The sequence below is a fragment of the Microcaecilia unicolor genome, chromosome 7, assembly GCF_901765095.1.
Source record: "Microcaecilia unicolor chromosome 7, aMicUni1.1, whole genome shotgun sequence".
Classification (NCBI taxonomy): Eukaryota; Metazoa; Chordata; class Amphibia; order Gymnophiona; family Siphonopidae; genus Microcaecilia; species Microcaecilia unicolor.
The window spans coordinates 177831677-177850800 of record NC_044037.1 but is presented as its reverse complement, the minus strand read 5'-3'; the positions used below and the strand labels follow the sequence as shown (position 1 = coordinate 177850800).

General features: G+C 40.4%; 1 protein-coding gene across 2 annotated transcripts in view; it reads right to left on the bottom strand.

The window, feature by feature from the left end:
• LOC115474599 (SPATS2-like protein) overlaps nt 1-19124 on the bottom strand; it is a 126718-nt gene that overhangs the window by 35961 nt on the left and 71633 nt on the right. For both annotated transcript variants that reach the window (XM_030210128.1, XM_030210129.1), the window contains 2 exons: nt 15751-15886; nt 2346-2404 (listed from right to left, as the gene is read on the bottom strand). In XM_030210128.1, the coding sequence (XP_030065988.1) occupies nt 2346-2404; nt 15751-15886 (195 nt within the window). The remainder of the gene's footprint in view (nt 1-2345; nt 2405-15750; nt 15887-19124) is intronic.

The following is a 19124-nucleotide window of genomic DNA, read 5'->3' as shown; positions in this document are numbered from 1 at the left end:
TGTGGATTTGTGGTAGAGGTTTTTCCTGTTCTACTGTTCCTGTTTAAGGTTGAGAAGCATCCATGAGAATGAGAAATGCATTGATGAAATGCTTTGTGATGTATCAAAGATCTCTGGCAGTGGGGAAGAAGAAGCTGTGCTGAAAGAGGACAACCACAAGACCCCACAGGATCAATGCCAGGACTCCACCTGCCCTTGAACTGCAGAACCAGTATGCAGCCTTGGAACTTTGTTTTGATTTATTGTATTTGATATATTGCTATGTCTGCTAGCAGGTCAAAGCGGTGTACATTTTTAAAAAATTTAAGTAACTCTTAAAAGGAACACTAGATACAATAGGAAAGTCCAAACATACAAGAACAGTCATAATATCCTTAAATAAAAATTCTCATCAGATCACTAATCAGACATTCAACTTGACAGCTGTAACCCAAATGCTTTTTGAAAAAAGTACGTTTTTAACAATGCTTTAAATTTGGGAATGATTGCTCTGTACATAGGGAAGTGGGCAGTTCAGTCCACAGTTTTGGAGCCAAGAAAAAGAAAGCAGTATGTCTTGTGGATTTATAGTGAGTCTTCCTGGGGCCAGGTAGTACCAATCGGTACGAATCAATAGATCTCAGGGTCCTCGACGGTGTATAAGTGATGGTGAAAGATGAAAGGAAAGATGGAACACCCAAATACTATGCTTTGTGGGTCAAACACAATAATTTTAAGGAAATCCTAAATGAGATAGGAAGCCAGTGCAGGCAAACAAAAAGAGGAAAGATATGATCACATTTTTTGGATCCACAGAGAAGCCTAGCTGCCATATTATGTACAGTTTGGAGACACTTAAGATGTCCAGCTATGCCTGCATAGACCACGTTGCAATAGTCAAGGGCGAGATATTAAGAGAGCATGAATTAATGTCTGAAGTTGTAGAGTATTGAGAAAACTGTGAAGAAGGTGTAATTTGTGTATAAATATTTTTTTTAAAAAGCATTTTTACTTCAGCTGCAACTTGATGTTGGAAAGATAGTGGTGAGTCAAGGATAACACCCAAGTAGCGGAAAGAGAGAACAGGAGTGATAGGAATGTTAAACAGTACTGGAGAGAGAGAGAGAGGGAGAGGAGAGGAGAGAGAGAGAGAGAGAGAGGGTTGTGGTAAAGCTCCTGCGGTTTTCTGAGAGTTCAAAACTAATCTATGATGAGATAACCAGTCAGCCTATGCATTTAAGCAGGTCTGTAATAGGCTCAAAGTAATGTTCAATGGTGATATGTGATAAATAAGAAGAATATCAATGGTGTAAAAGAATAAATTAATGTTAAAAGAGTAGCTAGAGGGCTTATCAAAATATTGAAGAGTAAGGGTCATAAGATTGAATCTTGGGGATGCCTGATGATAAAGATTAATTGGAAGAAGTATTACCAGAGAAAAAGACTGAGAAATTCCATTCCTGCAAGAAAGAAGAAACCCATTTACCTACTAATCCTGAGAGTCCGACATCAGCTAGATGACTAAGGAGTAAGTAGTGATCGATGAAATCGATGGCTGCTGAGAGATCTAATGAAGCCGTTCATATAAATTAAAAATGAATCAATAAAATTAAAATATACTCACTCCCAATACAAATAATCCAAAGGGGCAAGCCTAAGGGGCATGCCCCTTTGGAGCTCCTTTGAGAGAGACTGGTAGGAGAGAGCTAAATAGAATTCATGCAGGGGTTAGAGTTTATGGTGGCTGGAGGGTTATGATTTAGTATTTTTGTTTTTCTGTTAGGATAACAAATTTTTATTACAATGCACCTATATTATGCTTTATATATGCTGGATTATTTGTATTGGGAGTGACTGTATTTTAATTTTATTGATTCATTTTTAATTTATATGAATGGCTGTCTCATTCCCTGGTGAGAGTGGGAAATGGGTTAGGTATAAATTAAGAGAAATTTTGAGTCTTGTATTTAGATGTATTGTACTCTGCTTTCAGTTGCATGCTTGATGAAAAATGGCAGTTTATGATAAGCTATAAAAAGAAAAGTGTGATAAGGTTGGAGGAGGATGAATATGTGTAGGGCTTTCATTTTCATTTTCAAAATCAGAGCCACAAGCATACTTTTGGAATGTATATTTGCACCTGCTTTAAAGGAGGTTTGAGCTTCATTCTTGTGGCTGGCACATTTTTAAAGGGAAATCCCCATACAGGTCTCCCTTTGAAAATGAGCTAGCAGTCCTGAGTGTACAATGTATCTGCCGGACTGAAAACCCCCTATGGTGTTTCAAAATTGCCCAACAGTTAAATCTATATTTTTGAGGATTTTTTCATGAAATAGAAAGGAAATGATTCTTGTAAGTACGCTTACTGGCCTCCTCTTTAACTTTGTCCACTTCTGACAACAACATCACTTCTCTCTCTATGATGCTGAAAAAAGAGAAGAAAGATAATGATCAGAGGCAATGCTAGGATGCAGAACACCAGTTTAAGAATAACAGTAATCTGGACTTTTCAATGGAAGTTCTTCATTCTTAATGAATTAAGGGGTCCTTTTATTAAACTGCACTAGATGCTAACGAATGCCTAACATAGCAAAAAATGGACTACCACAGGACACACTACAGTGTCACATGGTAGTTTCTGAATATGTGGGCTCCTTTTGCAAAGCGGTGCTACTGATTAGCAGTGCACTGAATGCAAAGAAGCCCATTCAATTCCCATGTGTTTCTTCACATTCCACACATGCTAATCAGTAGCGTCACTTTATAAAAGGAGCCCTGGGTTGTTGTTTTTTTGAGGTGGAATGTGAGGAGTGGAAAGTGGACATTTATTTATTTGTACCCCACACTTTCCCACTCACAGCATGCACTAAATGGTTATCACACAGATAACACAAGAGTCCTTACCATCTACAAAATAGTTGTTGGTAGGTGCTCCTATGGTAATCTTTAAAAATGGCCACGTGCTAATGGAACATTAGCACATGGCCGTTATTGAAAAAAACAGAAACCACGGTTTTTATGGTCATGGTAAAAAAGGCCCTAGAGCATGCAATAGACGCATGTAAGGGCACACTAAAGCCTACTGCAACTTAGTGAAAGGACCCCTAAGTGATTTGATGAAATAATGGATGTGCTTATTTGTGAAATACACTAGATCCCACAGAAAGGATAACTAAAAGTCTAACAAACATGAACAGCCTTTATAAGAATAAACAGTCATGTTAAAACTATACTTACATTTTCATCATTTAATTTTTTTATGTTTTCACATTAATTTAAATGGCTTGCATAAATATGCAATTTTAAAGGTTAAACAACCTCTGATGTTTATTCAGCAGTGTCATATACCTACTCAAATATGGAAATATTTGCACTGTGGTATTGTTTTTTGTGCTTAAAAAATAATTTGGCCAGCTCTGATAACATTAGGCAGAAAATAATTTCAGTTTATAATATTTTTCAACACTTATAAATATAATACATTATGTACATTTATTTCAAAAAAGAATATTTGGGGGGGAGGTGTCACAAAATGCCTAGCCACCCACCTGAGGCTACCCCATGGCCAGTTAGAGGGTCTGTTCCCAGCACAGCTCAGGTCCACCTACACTACACTAGCACCCTCCTCCCACCGACTGGGGTCCCAACCACCTCTGAGCAAGTCTCCCGCTCTCAAGGTGTTCCCCAGTGATTTCTAGGTTACAGGGGCTACACTCCCAGTGGTCCCACATTTCCTAGGAAGCACTCACAGACCCAATACACAAACCACCAAGATTCTTAGTCAGTCCAGACAAGCAGAGGCAATAAACTAAAAATGTTTATTAACATGAAAAAAATATTGAATAGTGAACCATAAAAACAGATGGAACAAAACAGCACATAATACAGGTAACTGAACATGGATCAATTATAATACTATTTAAACATTTGTTTACTATCTAAATAGTACCTGAGGAGATCAGGACTTATAGCTGCTTATAAGTTATCAAATATAACTGGTCACAGGGCCTCAGCAAAGAGATCCTTCTCTCTTTTCTCCTTGGCTAAGACTGGAGAAAAAACCAGTACATCCTAGCTGAAGTTTGAGCTCTTGGGCCAATCAGAGCCCAGAACAACAAGTTTTAAAAATAGCTGGCCACATCACTACAGGTTACCTCTTATCTGTGTTAACTAAAGAGGGAACAATCAGTTCTCTGTAACAGCTTTAAAAATAAACATGCACAACCTGCTGGCCAAACTAGAGAAATACACTTCAAGAAATAATTTATACGGGGCCCTTTTATTAAGGCGCATAGGTGCCTACGCGCGTACAATGCGCGGCAATTTGGAACTACCACCCGGCTACTGTGAGCATCGGATGGTAATTCCATTTTTTACACGCGTCCAATATGCGCGGCAGAAAATATTTTTTATTTTCTACTGCTTGGCACTAACTGGGCGGTAATCAGCAGTGTACGTGCGCTGACGATTACCACCCCGTTAACGTGGGAGACCTTACCGTTAAGTCAATGGGTGTTTGTAAGGTGTCAGGTCCAAAATGAATGCGCGCCACTTTTTATTTTGCTACATGTCCATTTTCGCCAAAAAAGGCCTTTTTTTGCAGACGTGCTGAAAAATGGATCTGTGCATGTCCAATACACATGCCTACATTATGTGCATATTTATACCACCTCTCCACGAAGGCTTCAGGGTGGTTTACAACAAGCATAATTATATAGTTAATAACACATACAAATGATAAAAACAAATAAGAATCATAGCACAGTTTACAGTTACAAACTCAATTAAGCGCAATAGCAAACAGCCATGTTTTCAGCACCCTCTTCTACCAGTTCCAAATGTTTGACCTGCAGAACATAAACTTGAAGTAGGAACATAGGGTAATTCTATAAGGAAGGCCTTAACATTTAGGCACCACGTAAGGAAGGCCTTAACATTTAGGCACCACGTTATTCTGTAAAATGGCACCTAAATGTAATGGTGTGAAGTGTATATATGGGCGGAGTTTGGCTGGATCATTTGTGGGTTGCACAGTTACACAGACAAATTATAGAACATTATAATTTATGCACATTTTTAAAGCAATCTAGGGGTTCCTTATACTAAGGTATGCTAATGCATTTAGGGCTAGATCTGTATATGACACCTGAAAAATCCATGCGATAAAAAAATACACCTAGGTGTATTCTCTAAAGTACACCTAAATTTTATAGAATAGGCTTAATTTTCCACGCAGTACACAGAATACACCCAGCACCTCTCCATGTGACAAATTTGGTCGTGTCCATTTAGGCCACGTTTTACTTGGCGTAAATCTCAACATCTAAATTAGGCACAGAGCGGGTGTATTCTATAATAATGTGCATAAATTTTAGAAACGTCCATGCCCCACCCATGGCCACGCCCTCTTTTCAAATATGTGACTTAGAATTTAGGCACACCATGTTACAGAATATGCTTACCGGGTTGTGCGTGTAAATCTTACTGACAGTGCTGATAATTGCTTGTTAACATCCAATTAGTTAAACAATTAAGTTATGAGCATTGTTATAGAATACTCTCCGATTTCTGCACAGAAATTAAGGCGCCAAATATAGAATTTGGGGGTTAGTGCACACTAAATGCCACACAGCCCATTGTATACCTATGGGTTGCATGGTACTTAACGCACACTAATTTATTAGTACACCTTAGTAAAAGGATCCCTAGGTGTGAGCACTTACCTGCTTTACGGCTGGTGTAATTGGTCATGCCTAAAATAAATGTACATATTTGCCCTGCTATGCTAGTATTCTATAAAGGAACGTAGGTGACTAGTGAACAACAAGCTTTTGAAGTGAAACAACTAAACTAAAGAATTCAGAAAATGGAACTTTTGGGACAAACCTCATTAAGAGAGAGAAATGCTACCTTCAGACGCTTGGAATATTTAAAGAACCAATCCAGGAGGCTTAATTTGAGACTGATAAACTTTCCTAGATCACCTTTAATTACACTGATACAAATGGTTAAAAAAATATTTAACTGAAATTTTAGGCATGTCAGAGGACTCATTACCACCTATAACCCGGGCGTTTTACTTACAAGGTAACATTAAAATGGTATCAGGTATTTTACAACCTCAGGGAGGTGTAGCAATGAACCTCACATCCTTTTTAGAATCCTCTTTGGAGGTCATAACTCAGAGAACAACTATGTTGGTCTCTTTTGCCCTGGAAATATATATATATATATATATATATATATATATATATATATATATATATAAAATCTTTTTTTTGTTGTTGTTATTTCCTTTCTTGGATCAATTATCTAATATTGTTGTGGTCGATAATGAATGATAAATTTTACCTATATGATTTATAATTTCTTCAGGTTTATTTTCCAAATTTGTGTATTATCACTCATAAGACGTATATTTGATTGTTATAAAATTTAATAAAAAAAGAACACAGTAACTGAAACCAGACTTAAAGGGCTGAACAATGAATACAGACTTTAAAATTACTCAATTCAAAACTGAGCCTAAAAATATAACTAATGCTCACAAAGCCAGACTGGGGCAGCATGAAAACTCAGTAGAATCATAAAACAAGGGGGTAATATCCAACAGACAAGCATAAAAACAAGCACTTTACTTACAGCCAGCATGGGATGCTAAAAGGCTTTTTTTAAACAAAATTCAAACATGAAAGAATCGGGGGGTTTTTAGGGATTTTTTTCAAAACTCAATCTGAACAAATGAAGCATATCATTTGATAGAGCCTCCTGAAATTGCTAAAAATTGGCTAAAAATGCTGCTTTAAAATGCAATAAAAGTTTATGCGCTCCAGTGGCCATTTTTATGCATTTCCAATGACGTGATTGTGATACCATTGGACACAGAATGCACTGTAATCCTGTCTGTAGGGCTAAAAACACTGAATTCATTGTATGTCCATTAAAAATCATAAAAGCCCTTATAAAAACACTTAGGGCATCTTTTACAAAGCCACGCTACCGATTCTTGGTGCAGCAAATGAGAGGAAGCCCATTCAATTCCTTTGGTTGTCCTCTCATTTGCTGTGCGGGAATTGCTAGCGCGGCTTTGTAAAAGTAGCCTTTAATTAAGGGACTGGGACTTGATATACTGCCTTTCTGTGGTTTTTGCAACTACATTCAAAGATGTTTACATAGTATATACAGGTTCTTATTTGTACTTGGGGTAATGAAGGGTTAAGTGACTTACCCAGAGTCACATGGAGCTGCAGTGGAAATCAAACCCAGTTCCCCAGGATCAAAGTCCACTGCACTAACCACTAGGCTACTCCTCAGAATAAGAGGGCTAAATACAGAGCTCTTATAAAAGTAATAAATAGGTAACTAATTAATTAATTAATGGAATTAAGAGAACAATAAAACCGAGGGGGGTGGGCATTGAAAACTATTTCAATTACTGACAGCATATCAAGTCATATGCTTTTTATACTTGTCAACTGCTGACATCATATCAAGTTCCATATACTTAGTTCTTCTTATATACACTTAGATCTAGTTTTTGGTTCAATCCATTAGGAATTACAGTTCTAACCTGAAAGATAAACCTCTGTTCTGTTCTCTGCAGAATGTTATCTATATCTCCTCCTCTCCCAGGTATCTGTGGTTTGGTTGATTCATCTGAAATGCATGTTCTACTAGTGGTATTTCTAAATGCTTCTTTTTAATCGCGCAGCAATGTTCTATAAGCCTCACACTTAGAGCTCTTCGGGTTTTCCCAAGATATATTAGGCCACAATCCTGCATAAATAACTCTTTCAGTCTTACAATTAGAAAGATGTCTCAGATGGTATGACTTCCCTGTGGTTGGATGTATTAGGGTTTTAATTGTGGCATTAACTGAATAAACAAAGCAGTGTCCACAAGGAAAGTGCCCAAAGACTGCGGATATATGTGTAACACACACAATTTGGAATGTTGAAGCCACAAGAAGATCTTTTTAAGTTTCTGCCTCTGCTATATGCTACTAAAAATTTTTATTGGCAAAAGAGTTTTTAACTAGGGACCAATGTGGATGAGGGAGGAGTAGAGAGGCGTGGCCTAGTGGTTAGAGCACCAGTCCTGACACCTAGAGGTGGCTGGTTCAAATCCCACTGCTGCTCCTTGTGATCTTGGGCAAGTCACCCAACCCTCCATTGCCTCAGGTACAAAATTAGATTGTGAGCCCTCCAGGGGCAGAGAAATACCCAGTGTACCTGAATGTAACTCACCTTGTGCCACTACAGAAAAAGGCATGAGCAAAATCCAAATTAATAATATCTTCACTATATCCCTAGAATGTGAGTTAAATTCAATAGTATAAACAACCCTATCTTCTTCCTTTTTGTTCTTCTCTTTCCATAGATTTTCCCTACCATATGATCATGCCCTTTTCAAACATAGTTTAATACATTTACTAGGGTAACTGATTTCTGTAAATCTTCCCACCATGTCTCGTGCCTACGGCAGGTTTCATTTTAGACTTCTACTATGACAGCTTTCAAAGTGTAGAAACTTATTGAAATCAGTGTTTTTTTCTGTAAGTGCAATCCCATCTTTTTCTTTTTATTAAAATATTTAAAAAGAAAATCTCATTTTCATTATAAACAAGTTTGAATTTCAAATTTTTATCCAAGCTATGGATCCATCCATGAAACTCCAGTAGCTGTTCTCTAGTTCCCTTCCAAAGTATAAAAACATCATCAATGTATCTCTTCTAGACCAGTAATTGTTTAGAATAGCCATTGTTGGCTAAAAATTTACTCTTAAACTTGGCCATATACAAATTGGTGATCGAATGGGCAGCCCATCACCGTGCCCTTTATCTGTTTATAAAAGACTTTGTCAAAGTAAAATTAATTCTCTTTCAATACATATTCAACCAAAACCATGAGAAATTCAGTGGGTATTCTTTTTTTGTGAGTGTTTTATGTTTTAACAGGGATTGTTGAATTACTTCTAAGGCCTCTGACTATTGAATGACTGTGTACAGGGCATCCACATCCATAGTTGCAAAAATAAATTCATTTTCCACATTTAGCGTATCTAGAAAATTGATCATGCCCAATGTGTCTTGTATATATTAGGTAATTAATGGTACAGTTGGTCTCAAAACTTCATCTAACAGTAATGACAATGGTTCCAACAGTGAACCAATGCCAGACACAATCAGTCTCCAGCGGGGTGTAGTGAGAGTTTATCCTTGGCAACATATAACAATACACTGGTATTTGGGGATGAAATACCTTCATAATATAACTCCCTTCTAAAGCTATCTTCAGTACTGAATCTATTTCATTTCTCAGTTCTACAGTAGATCGCTACTCAATTTTTTGTAAAATGTCTGTCAGTAAGTTATCTATTGACTTCTTTCACATAATCTTCCATATTCATGACAACTATCCCGCCTCCCTTATCTGCTGGTTTTATGATAATGCTAGTATCATTCTTCAAGATGACTGCTAGTTTTTCTTCTTTAGTTAAGCTGTAATACGCTCTCTTATCATGCTTTTCTAGCTTTCCAATATCCATCAATACCATACTTTTATATGCCACTATTAGGGGGTGAGGAGTTACCTGGAGGATTCCACCTGCTGTCCTGTTTCACAACAGAAAGATCAGAGTAGTTAGAAGAATGTTTTGAAAAGTAATCTATGGTCTTTAATTTCCAGGTAAAATGGAATAGTTCAGTCCTAGTGTTGAATGCAGTATTGTTTGGAGTAGGAGTGAAAGAAAGTCCTTGAGTATCTAGAGTTAATTTTCATTCAATTCTTTCCTAAATAAATTGTATATCATATTTATTGCTCTTCTTGGGCTGACGGGAGGTATTGGCTGTATTACTGTCTATTCTGTTCTGAAACTTCCTATTTTGAAACGTCCTGTCCTGTATCTTTCCTCCTCAATCCCTTCTCCCTCCCCCTCTCCCAGGTCTTCTGTTTGTCTGGCTGGAGTGGTATTTCCTCTAATGTTGAATGCCTCTTTCGGATCTTTACTAACTGAAAAATCTGTTGGCTTATATTATATCTGGATAGAGTTTGATATAGGGAAGCGGATGGGTTATCACCAATTTCAATCAGAAATTGTCTGCTTTTGCTGACTGGTTAAGAAACCATGAGCTGGTTTTGAATGCAGAGAAGTCTGTGGATATGTGGATGTAATTCTACCCTGGTATCAAAGGCAATGTTACAGGGTAAATAGTTTGCCATTGTTGATGATTTTGTCACTCTAGGATTTCATTGTGATGACCAAATAAAATTCAATTTGCAGATTAGTGATATGGTTTAGTTGTGTTACTTTAAATTAAGAAAACTAAGAAAAGCAAATTTGGTGAAAATCGTTCATGCTTTTGTGACTAGTAGACTGGACTACTGCAATTCCCTTTTCCAGGGTTTGACTCAGATTAGTTTGAAAAGATTGTAGCTGATACATAATACCACAGCTTGTTTGATTTTTGGAAGGAAGAGAAATGATCACATAACACCAGTTCTGGCTGAATTACATTGGTTGCCAGAGTCAGCAAGAATAATCTTTAAGCTTTTGTGTATGGTATTTAATACCTTCAGCTTTAAAATGAAGAATCTTTCACTGCTTCTCTGCCTCGGCTACAACCTTGTTGGATCGTGCTGGTGCATTTCTTCTTGCTGACTTGTCCTGACTTGACCTCTGCCTGAACCTGACTTGCTTTCTGGATCGCCGCCTGCCTAGACCTCTGCCTGAATCGGACCCTGCCTGGACCGCTGCCTGCCTTCACAACTTGTTGACCAGGATCCCTGTTGTCTCCTCACAGACAAGACAGGTACTTGCTGGGTAGTCTCTTTCAGCCCAATTTCTATCAAAGTCCTGCCGGCCGCCTGAACCTAGGGACTCAACCTCTGTGGAATGGCGGTCACCGCAGGTGAAGCCGTAGGCCTATCCGACTGCCTGTTCTAGGACTGACCTCTCGCCTCCAGGCCTGGTTCTCTGCCCTGGGATTGGCATAAGGGCTCACTTCTTGGGTCTATGTCCGATTTTCAAGTGACCAACCGAGACAGACCGTGACATTTAAAGATTTTCGTATGGGTACTCCAGGGTATCTTTCTGCTGTGGTCAAAAGGTATGATGCCACAAGACAATTATGCTCTTCTCAGTGTACCTTACTGGTAAATTATCTAACATTATGAATCGGGCCTTTTGTTATTCTGGCCCTCATGTGTGGAATTCCTTGCCAGAGGAAATAAGAAGCATAGATTATCTGATGTTTTGCAAGGCCTTGAAAACTTGGCTTTCTGTAAGTTCCTTGGGGAAACTGTAAAGAGTGATATTATGTGTTTTCTGTAAATTTTCAGGAAATTGTATAAATGCACCTGCATTTTAATCTGTAGTTAATGTCTATTGAAAATTGTATCTAATGTTGTATTGCTGAATAAAACATATCACAAACTGTTAATTAGGATTTATCAAATATTAGGGTTCTTTTTAGCCTGGCAGTTTTCTCTTGCTCCTTTGGAAGATCCGTGAATTCAGCCTAGGTTCTTCCATATGGCAATGCCCAGAACTAGCACTGAACTACTGGGCAGCCCCTGGATTTTTTTTCCTGGATATGTTTCTTTAGGTGATTTAAAAACTACTGTATTGATATTTTATCTTTATACCATATACTAACCAAATGAGAGCTTGGTGAAAATGCTAACAACAACAAAAGGTGTTTGACAGCCACAATTAAGCCTAATTGTTTTTAAAAAATCCATTCTTATAGTTTATTTGGTTACAATTAAAACAGCCTGAAACTCAAATTTGTTTTTATTACATACCTATTAGATGAATTGGGGTAATTTTATAAAAAGGCAATTCTATAGCTAAGCATGTAAATGCCAAGATAAGTGGCACTTACGCACATATGCGTACTATGCAATATTCTATAAAATAGCGTGGAGGTGCATTAACGTGTAACTACAAGGGGGGCATACATATAGGCAATGCATGGGCAAACAAAGTCCACCTGGGTGGAGGAACGCCGAAACTCCACAAAGGACAAAAAGGAAAAAGAACAGTGGGAAGTGGACCAGGCTGTCTGGGGAACAAATCACAGAGACCTCAAATTCTTAATGACACAAGTTTTATTGATAGAAGACTCAACACAGTATTGTGTTTCGGCCAAAGGCCTGCCTCAGGAGTCTTTATATATTGTCTGGAGAATGAAATGATTCAATGGTAAGTTTGCCAATCGGCGTTGAAAACAGTCGGTCTTAAAAAATACCTTTTGGATAGAATCCACAGTGTAGAGTAATTGTGCGTGGCAAGTCACCTCCTGGTACATGAGCATACAGTGCCTATCTTGTTTTGCTTTCTGGACCAGACTAAGTGAAGTTTTACACCAGCTGGTTGTTCTGTCCCTGACACAGCCAATATTCCTGGCGAAACATGGTCATGTTGGGCACAGATGATTGATAACGTGGGAGCCTTTTACTGAATAAAAGACTGGGTTTTTTTTACAACATCTGCCTTCTTGTTTTATCTTCCATGTTGGATTTGGTGGATCATCTGCCTTGTTGTTTTCTGACTCCTGTAATTTACAGACTACTACAAGTTGCACTTGTGATCTGTATTGCTTAGGTGTACTCACTCACGCTTACCACCGACCTGGCATAAGTGAGTGCACCTAACATTGTGTGAACATCAGTATTCTATAATTGTATCTGTGCACACAGATGCTGTTATAGACTTGCCAATCAGCACTTCCCATCGTGGTGCCTAACACGTGTTGCTCAGTTATAGAATTGCCCCTTAAGTGACGTGAGCGTGCAGAACAACCTTTTAGGAACTCAATTTGCTGCTTATAAAATTGTGTAGAAAACACAGCGCCTATATTTATGTGATCTACACAAAGGGGGCAATTCTATAAAGTGGCCACTAGAGGTATGCACCACTTATACATGCCAAAGGCGTCACTAATTGACAGTTAGACACCTATGTGCACTAGGTGCTATTCCAGCACGTAACACCTAAGTGCCATAACAGCAAACTGCAAGGGGGAATTTACACGTGGCTGGAACATGGGTGGGCCATGTGTGTGTCTCCCAGTTACACGCTGAGTTGTGCCAGATTCTATATATGACACTAAGGAGCCCTTTAACTAAGCCACGTAGGCGCAGACGCGCATCAATTTTGAGATACCACCTGGCTACCGTGTGACCCTTGTGGTAATTTCTTTTTTGACGTGCACCTGCTAGGCATGCTGGAAAATATTTTTATTTTCTGGCGCGTTGGCAGTAATCAGGCAGTAATCATCATTCTACGCACGTAGATCATTACTGCCTGGTTACCGCGTTAGACCTTACCGCTAGGTCAATGGCTGGTGGTAAGGTCTCAGAACCAAAATGGACGCACAGCAATTTTCATTTTGCCGCACGTCCATTTTCGGCAAAAATTTTAAAGGGCATTTTTTACAAATGCGCTGAAAAATGATTCTGTGTGCACCCAAAACACTCGCCTACACTACCACAAGCCATTATTTAACATGCCTTTGTAAAAGGGCCCCTATGAGTTAGGCATGCTAAATTGGGCACACGCACTATTTAATGCGCATAATTTGAGTAATGAGCCAATCAGCATTGATAATTGGATAACAACCTATTAGCACTAATTGGCAATAATTATGATTTACATGCATATCGTATTCTATAATAATGTGTCTGTAAATCCTAATGTGTGTACACACTTGGGGGCATGGATAGGGGTGTTTCTGAGGGCATTCCCAAATGTTATGTGTGTTGATACAGAATATGGCCAAACTGCGCCTAACTGTAGACATCGGCATTTAAGCCTGCTCATAGAAGGCCTAATTGCAGGTGCTTACAGTTAGGCACAGTTTATGCCTGTGTGTGTTTCTATAAAGGATGCATACTCTTTATAGAATCATGCTAAGAATGTTAAATTTTTAGCAATGATTTTTAGGCGCTACATATAGAATATACTCCACGTCTGTCACTTGGTGCACCTGCCAATGACATAGCGTAAGAGGACATGCCTACACATGGGGCCGACCACACACTAGTTTTTTGTAACAGAATCTTGGTGCCAAAGTGACATTATAGAATTGGTGCTAGGTGCAAGGCACTGGAGCACCCTGACTGACGAACTGGTTTATAGAATTGCATTTGTAGGCTTTTCTGGCAGTAGGATTGGTAGTTAGGCATGTATTTATAAAATACATGCAATCGACACAGATTCTTACTAGCACATGTGCGAGGCGTAGTGTCAAAGCATTTAGACTTACAAAGTTACGTGGAGGGGCATAATCGAATGGGGACAACATCTCTAACAGCACCCATCTCTAAGGACGTCCCGGCGAAGGGGCGGGAAAACCCGTATTACTGAAACAAGATGGGCATCCATCTTTTGTTTCGATAATACGGTCGGGGATGCCCAAATCTCAACATTTAGGTTGACCTTAGAGATGGTCGTCCTTAGAGATGATCGTCCCCGGTTTTCGGCCATAATGGAAACCGAGGACGCCCATCTCAAAAATGACCAAATCCAAGCCCTTAGGTCGTGGGAAGAGCCAGCATTCGTAGTGCACTGGTCCTCCTCACATGCCAGGACACCAACCGGGCACCCTAGGGGGCACTGCAGTGGACTTCACAAATTGCTCCCAGGTGCATAGCTCCCTTACCTTGGGTGCTGAGCCCCCCAACCCCCCCTAAAACCCACTCCCCACAACTGTACACCACTACCATTGCACTTAAGGATGAAGGGGGGCACCTACATGTGGGTACAGTGGGTTTCGGGTGGGTTTTGGAGGGCTCACATTTACCACCACAAGTTTAAGAGGTGGGGGGGAAGGGCCTGGGTCCAGCTGCCTGAAGTGCACTGCACCCACTAAAAACTGCTCCAGGGACCTGCATACTGCTGTCATGGAGCTGGGTATGACATTTCAGGCTGGCATAGAGGCTGGAAAAAAATGTTTTAAAATTTATTTTTGGGTAGGAGGGGGTTGGTGACCACTGGGGGAGTAAGGGGAGGTCATCCCCGATTCCCTCCGGTGGTCATCTGGTCAGTTCGGGCACCTTTTCGAGGCTTGGTCGTGAAAAAAAGGGACCAAGTAAAGTCAACCAAATGCTCGTGAGGGACGCCCTTCTTTTTTCCATATCAGCCGAGGATGCCCATCTCTTAACCACGCCCCCGTCCCGCCTCCGGTACACTGCCGACACGCCTCTGTGAACTTTGGTTGTCCCCGGGATGGAAAGCACGCAAAAAATCGGCTTTCGATTATGCCGATTTGGGCAACCTCAGGAGAAGGACGCCCATCTCCCGATTTGTGTCAAAAAATGGGCGTCCTTCCCTTTCGAAAATAAGCTAGATAGTAACCTATGGAACTTTGTAAGTCTAAATGCTTTGAAAATGAGCCCCATGTGCACAAACTTACTCCTGCCTTGAAGCAGATTTAACTTTGTGCAGGAACTCTCAATGAGGTAATTTTTGTAAAAGCACAAAGGCACATGTTTAACAGCCTAAGCAGCCTGTTGTAACATTACCTTCAAAATCTACTATGAAGCTCAACTGAACAGCTTACAAACAACAATTACACCTAACTGAACACTGGATTTGATATAGCGCAGATTTTTGTGCTGCTGTACTAATGCATCCCATATACGGCCGCAAATGCAATCTAAACTTTGTTAGTAAACAGGAAAAAAAATTATATATCCAAAGAAGTCCCCATCCACCAATACATATTCACGAAGACTTTTTAGAATTTTAAATTCCTCAAATACCCACCAGCTGTGTAATTCCGCAAAAGAGGCTTTGATCTTCTTCACTGAGATGTCTACATCCTCTTTGATGATCATATGATACCTGGTTAGGGAAACAGCGCAGCGTTGCAAATCTTTCACCGATTTCTCAATATTTGCACCTAAAAGACAAACCATGCTCCATAACATTCCCCAGTATTGTAAGAATACTCTTTACAACATTAGTTATACTTGTTTTTGGCAAACTCTTTTCTGAGTCGAACTAGAAGAATGTAAGGGTCCATTTTCATGGGTGACAGTACATGTATGGTAGGGATAGAAGGGGACGCTGAGTACATGTATAAGGCTGTCACTGCTGCTGGCTCTATGTATATGAACGCTGCCCTAAATTAAATGCTTGGCTATATGCATAATGGCTGATTATAGTTGGTTTTTCTGCTCTTGCTCTACTCTAACTCTGTTTCTAAACTACCCTTATAGTCCCACAGTGGTTAGAGGGATTTTTGGCACTATGCAGATAGTGCTGCGGAAAATCCATGGATAGGGAACTTATATGTTTGTATGTGCACACATACATGGTAAATGACAATATTTGGCTAAGTTCTAATCTATAAATACCCGCTTAACTTACAGCAGTGGGTAACGGCAAGGGGGTGTAAAGAGGGGAAGGGTATAGGTGGGACATAGGTAGGGCTCCCACCTACGTGGGTAACTTATAGAAGAATACTGTAAGTTACACACATCCCTGCCATATTAGGTCCCCATGCTTACACCAGCTCTATGGCTGGGATAAGCATGGGTGCCTACATAGGTGTACCACTACCAGGTTACACTAGTTTTCTATAACAAACCCTAAGTGCTTTGGGTTCTGTTACAGAAGAGGCTCCTACCCTGAGGCCTCAAGATGCAGAAATGGAGAAACTAAGTTATAGAATTACTCCCTGACGGGGCAATTGTATAATGGGGTGCACTGTTCCCTCTAAGCTTAGTAAGAGTCCCCCACCTTTTATCCTGCCAGTAGGAGGTGCTGTTTCACTATCACATTTTCAATAGTGAAGGACAGTCAAGCTCTGCAGGACCTGTAAATAACATCTAAAATCTAGACACGTCCAAAAAAAGTGCTTAGTGCTATTTGTCATGTTTTCAAAGCTGGAAACTGGTTTGTGAGCCCTTGGGCCACTGCCGAGGAGCGGCAGCGGCAGGCAAAACCACCCCACACTGGAGACTAGGCAAACCTCAGGCAAGCAGTCAGGCTTCACCTGCACTTGGCCACTTTTCACCCAGAGTTGAGCTCTGGGCTTCAGTTGGCCGGCAGGACTTGTTGGACAGGGCAGGACTGGATAACTGCAAGGCAGCACAGGGACTGAGGGTCAGAGGGGAAAGGGAGGAACATAGGCAACAAGGCAGGAGACTGGGCAAGGAAGGGAAAGCTAAAGGGCAGAACAGAAAGCTGCAGAACAGCCACTAAACAGGGAGCACACACTGGCTAACAAAACACAGAACTAAGAGCTGCAAGCAGCCCCAAAGCCAGAACACAGACAAACAGAAACTACACACAGAATTACAAACAAGAAACCAGGCAAGGATAGCAAGCAAACCTAAACTAAACACAGACTAACTAGAAACAGGCAAGAATCTCAGGCAACGACCGGACTAGCAGAAGTGCAGCAAGCACCAACATACCAGGGCCTTAGACGCAATGCAAAGGCAACGGCAGAGAGGTTCCAAATGGCTAATAAGCCCAGCAGGTAGCTGAGACTCAGGTGCAACAATCACCAGGCAAGTAAGGCTCGGGCAGCCTGGAAGATCCGGACTGGACTAAGCTGAAATCTGGAACGGGTGACAGCACACCAACAATCTAATACAGCCAGCACACAGAGACAGAGACAGAACTAACTCACAAAGAACAGACAGAAGCCAGCTCAGAAGCTGACCACAGGAAATAAGGTGAGTCTGAGAGGGGTCACAGCCACAGACGTGACACTATTCTATATAATGTGCCTAAAGTTAGGTGCAGTGTATAGAATAGCGCATAGGGCAGGGGAACACCTCTACATTTAGACGCTTCCATTTATGCCACTTAAAACTTGGTGTAAACACCTGCGCCTAAATGTAAATGCGTTCCCCTGAATTCTATAACAATGTGCGTAAATTTGAGTAACTCCACCAACATGCCCTTACTCTTCCCATGGCCACACCCCCTTTTCAGCTATGCATATTAGAATTTATGCATGCCTTTTTTTAGAATACGCCTAAAAAAAGCACAAAAAATTAAATTATTGCCAATTGGTGATAATTGGTTATCATCCAATTATCATCACTGATTGGCTTGTTACTCAATTAAGAAGTGCATATAAATTGGGTGCCTTATAAAGAATCCAGGGGATAGCTTACAGCATTCTATAAGTTATATGTGTACGTTTTAGCCCTGTCCAAGTTCCACCTATGTGTTTGCCTAACTTGCAAATACTAGCACTTAGGCGAAATTTTGGTGGTTACGTGCATATGTTCAAACTCACGTAGATGCCTTGTGGCCGATTTTCAAAGTGATTTAAGCAGGTAGGAGACGCTTCTGCCTGCTTAAGTCGTTTGTTGCCACCTCCCCCCCCCCCTCCGATATTCAGTGGCACTGAAGTGGGCAGTGCCGCTGAATATTGCATCTGACCACCACCAAAAAAAAGGGGCAGGTGAGGGGCGGTAGGGGGGTGGCATTAGGGAGGAGCCCAGGGTTATGTGGGTGCTGGTGCCAGCACCCGCATAGATAAGCAGCCAAATTTAGGACAGTTCAAAAGCTGTCCTAACTTTGACCGACCTAGCTATGCGGGTCCCAGCACTGAATATCTTTTATTATTTATTTATTTATTTATTGCATTTGTATCCCACATTTTCCTACCTCTTTGCAGGCTCAGTGTGGCTTACAATACATCATGAATAGTGGAAAGATAAAAGAAAGTATATATTTAGTATTACAGAGGATCTAGAGTAACGTGCTAAGAACATGATGGTAGTTTAACAAGCAAATGTTGTAAGGCAATTCTGGATGTAGGAGTTCATATTTTTTGATCTTTGTGGTATGCCTTGTTGAAGAGATGTGTCTTCAATAGTTTGCGGAAGTTAGTTCGTTCATAGATCGTTTTCAAGTTGCTCGGCAGCGCATTCCAGAATTGTGTGCTCAGGTAGGAGAAGGTTGACGCGTGCGTTAGTTTGTATTTTAGGCCTTTACAGTTGGGGAAGTGAAGATTAAAGAATGTGCGGGATGACGTTTTAGCATTCCTGGGTGGTAGGTCTATCAGGTCTGACATGTATGCTGGGGCGTCTCCGTGGACGATTTTGTGAACTAGGGTGCATACCTTGAACGTGATCCGTTCTTTGAGTGGGAGCCAGGGGTTTAGCACTTTC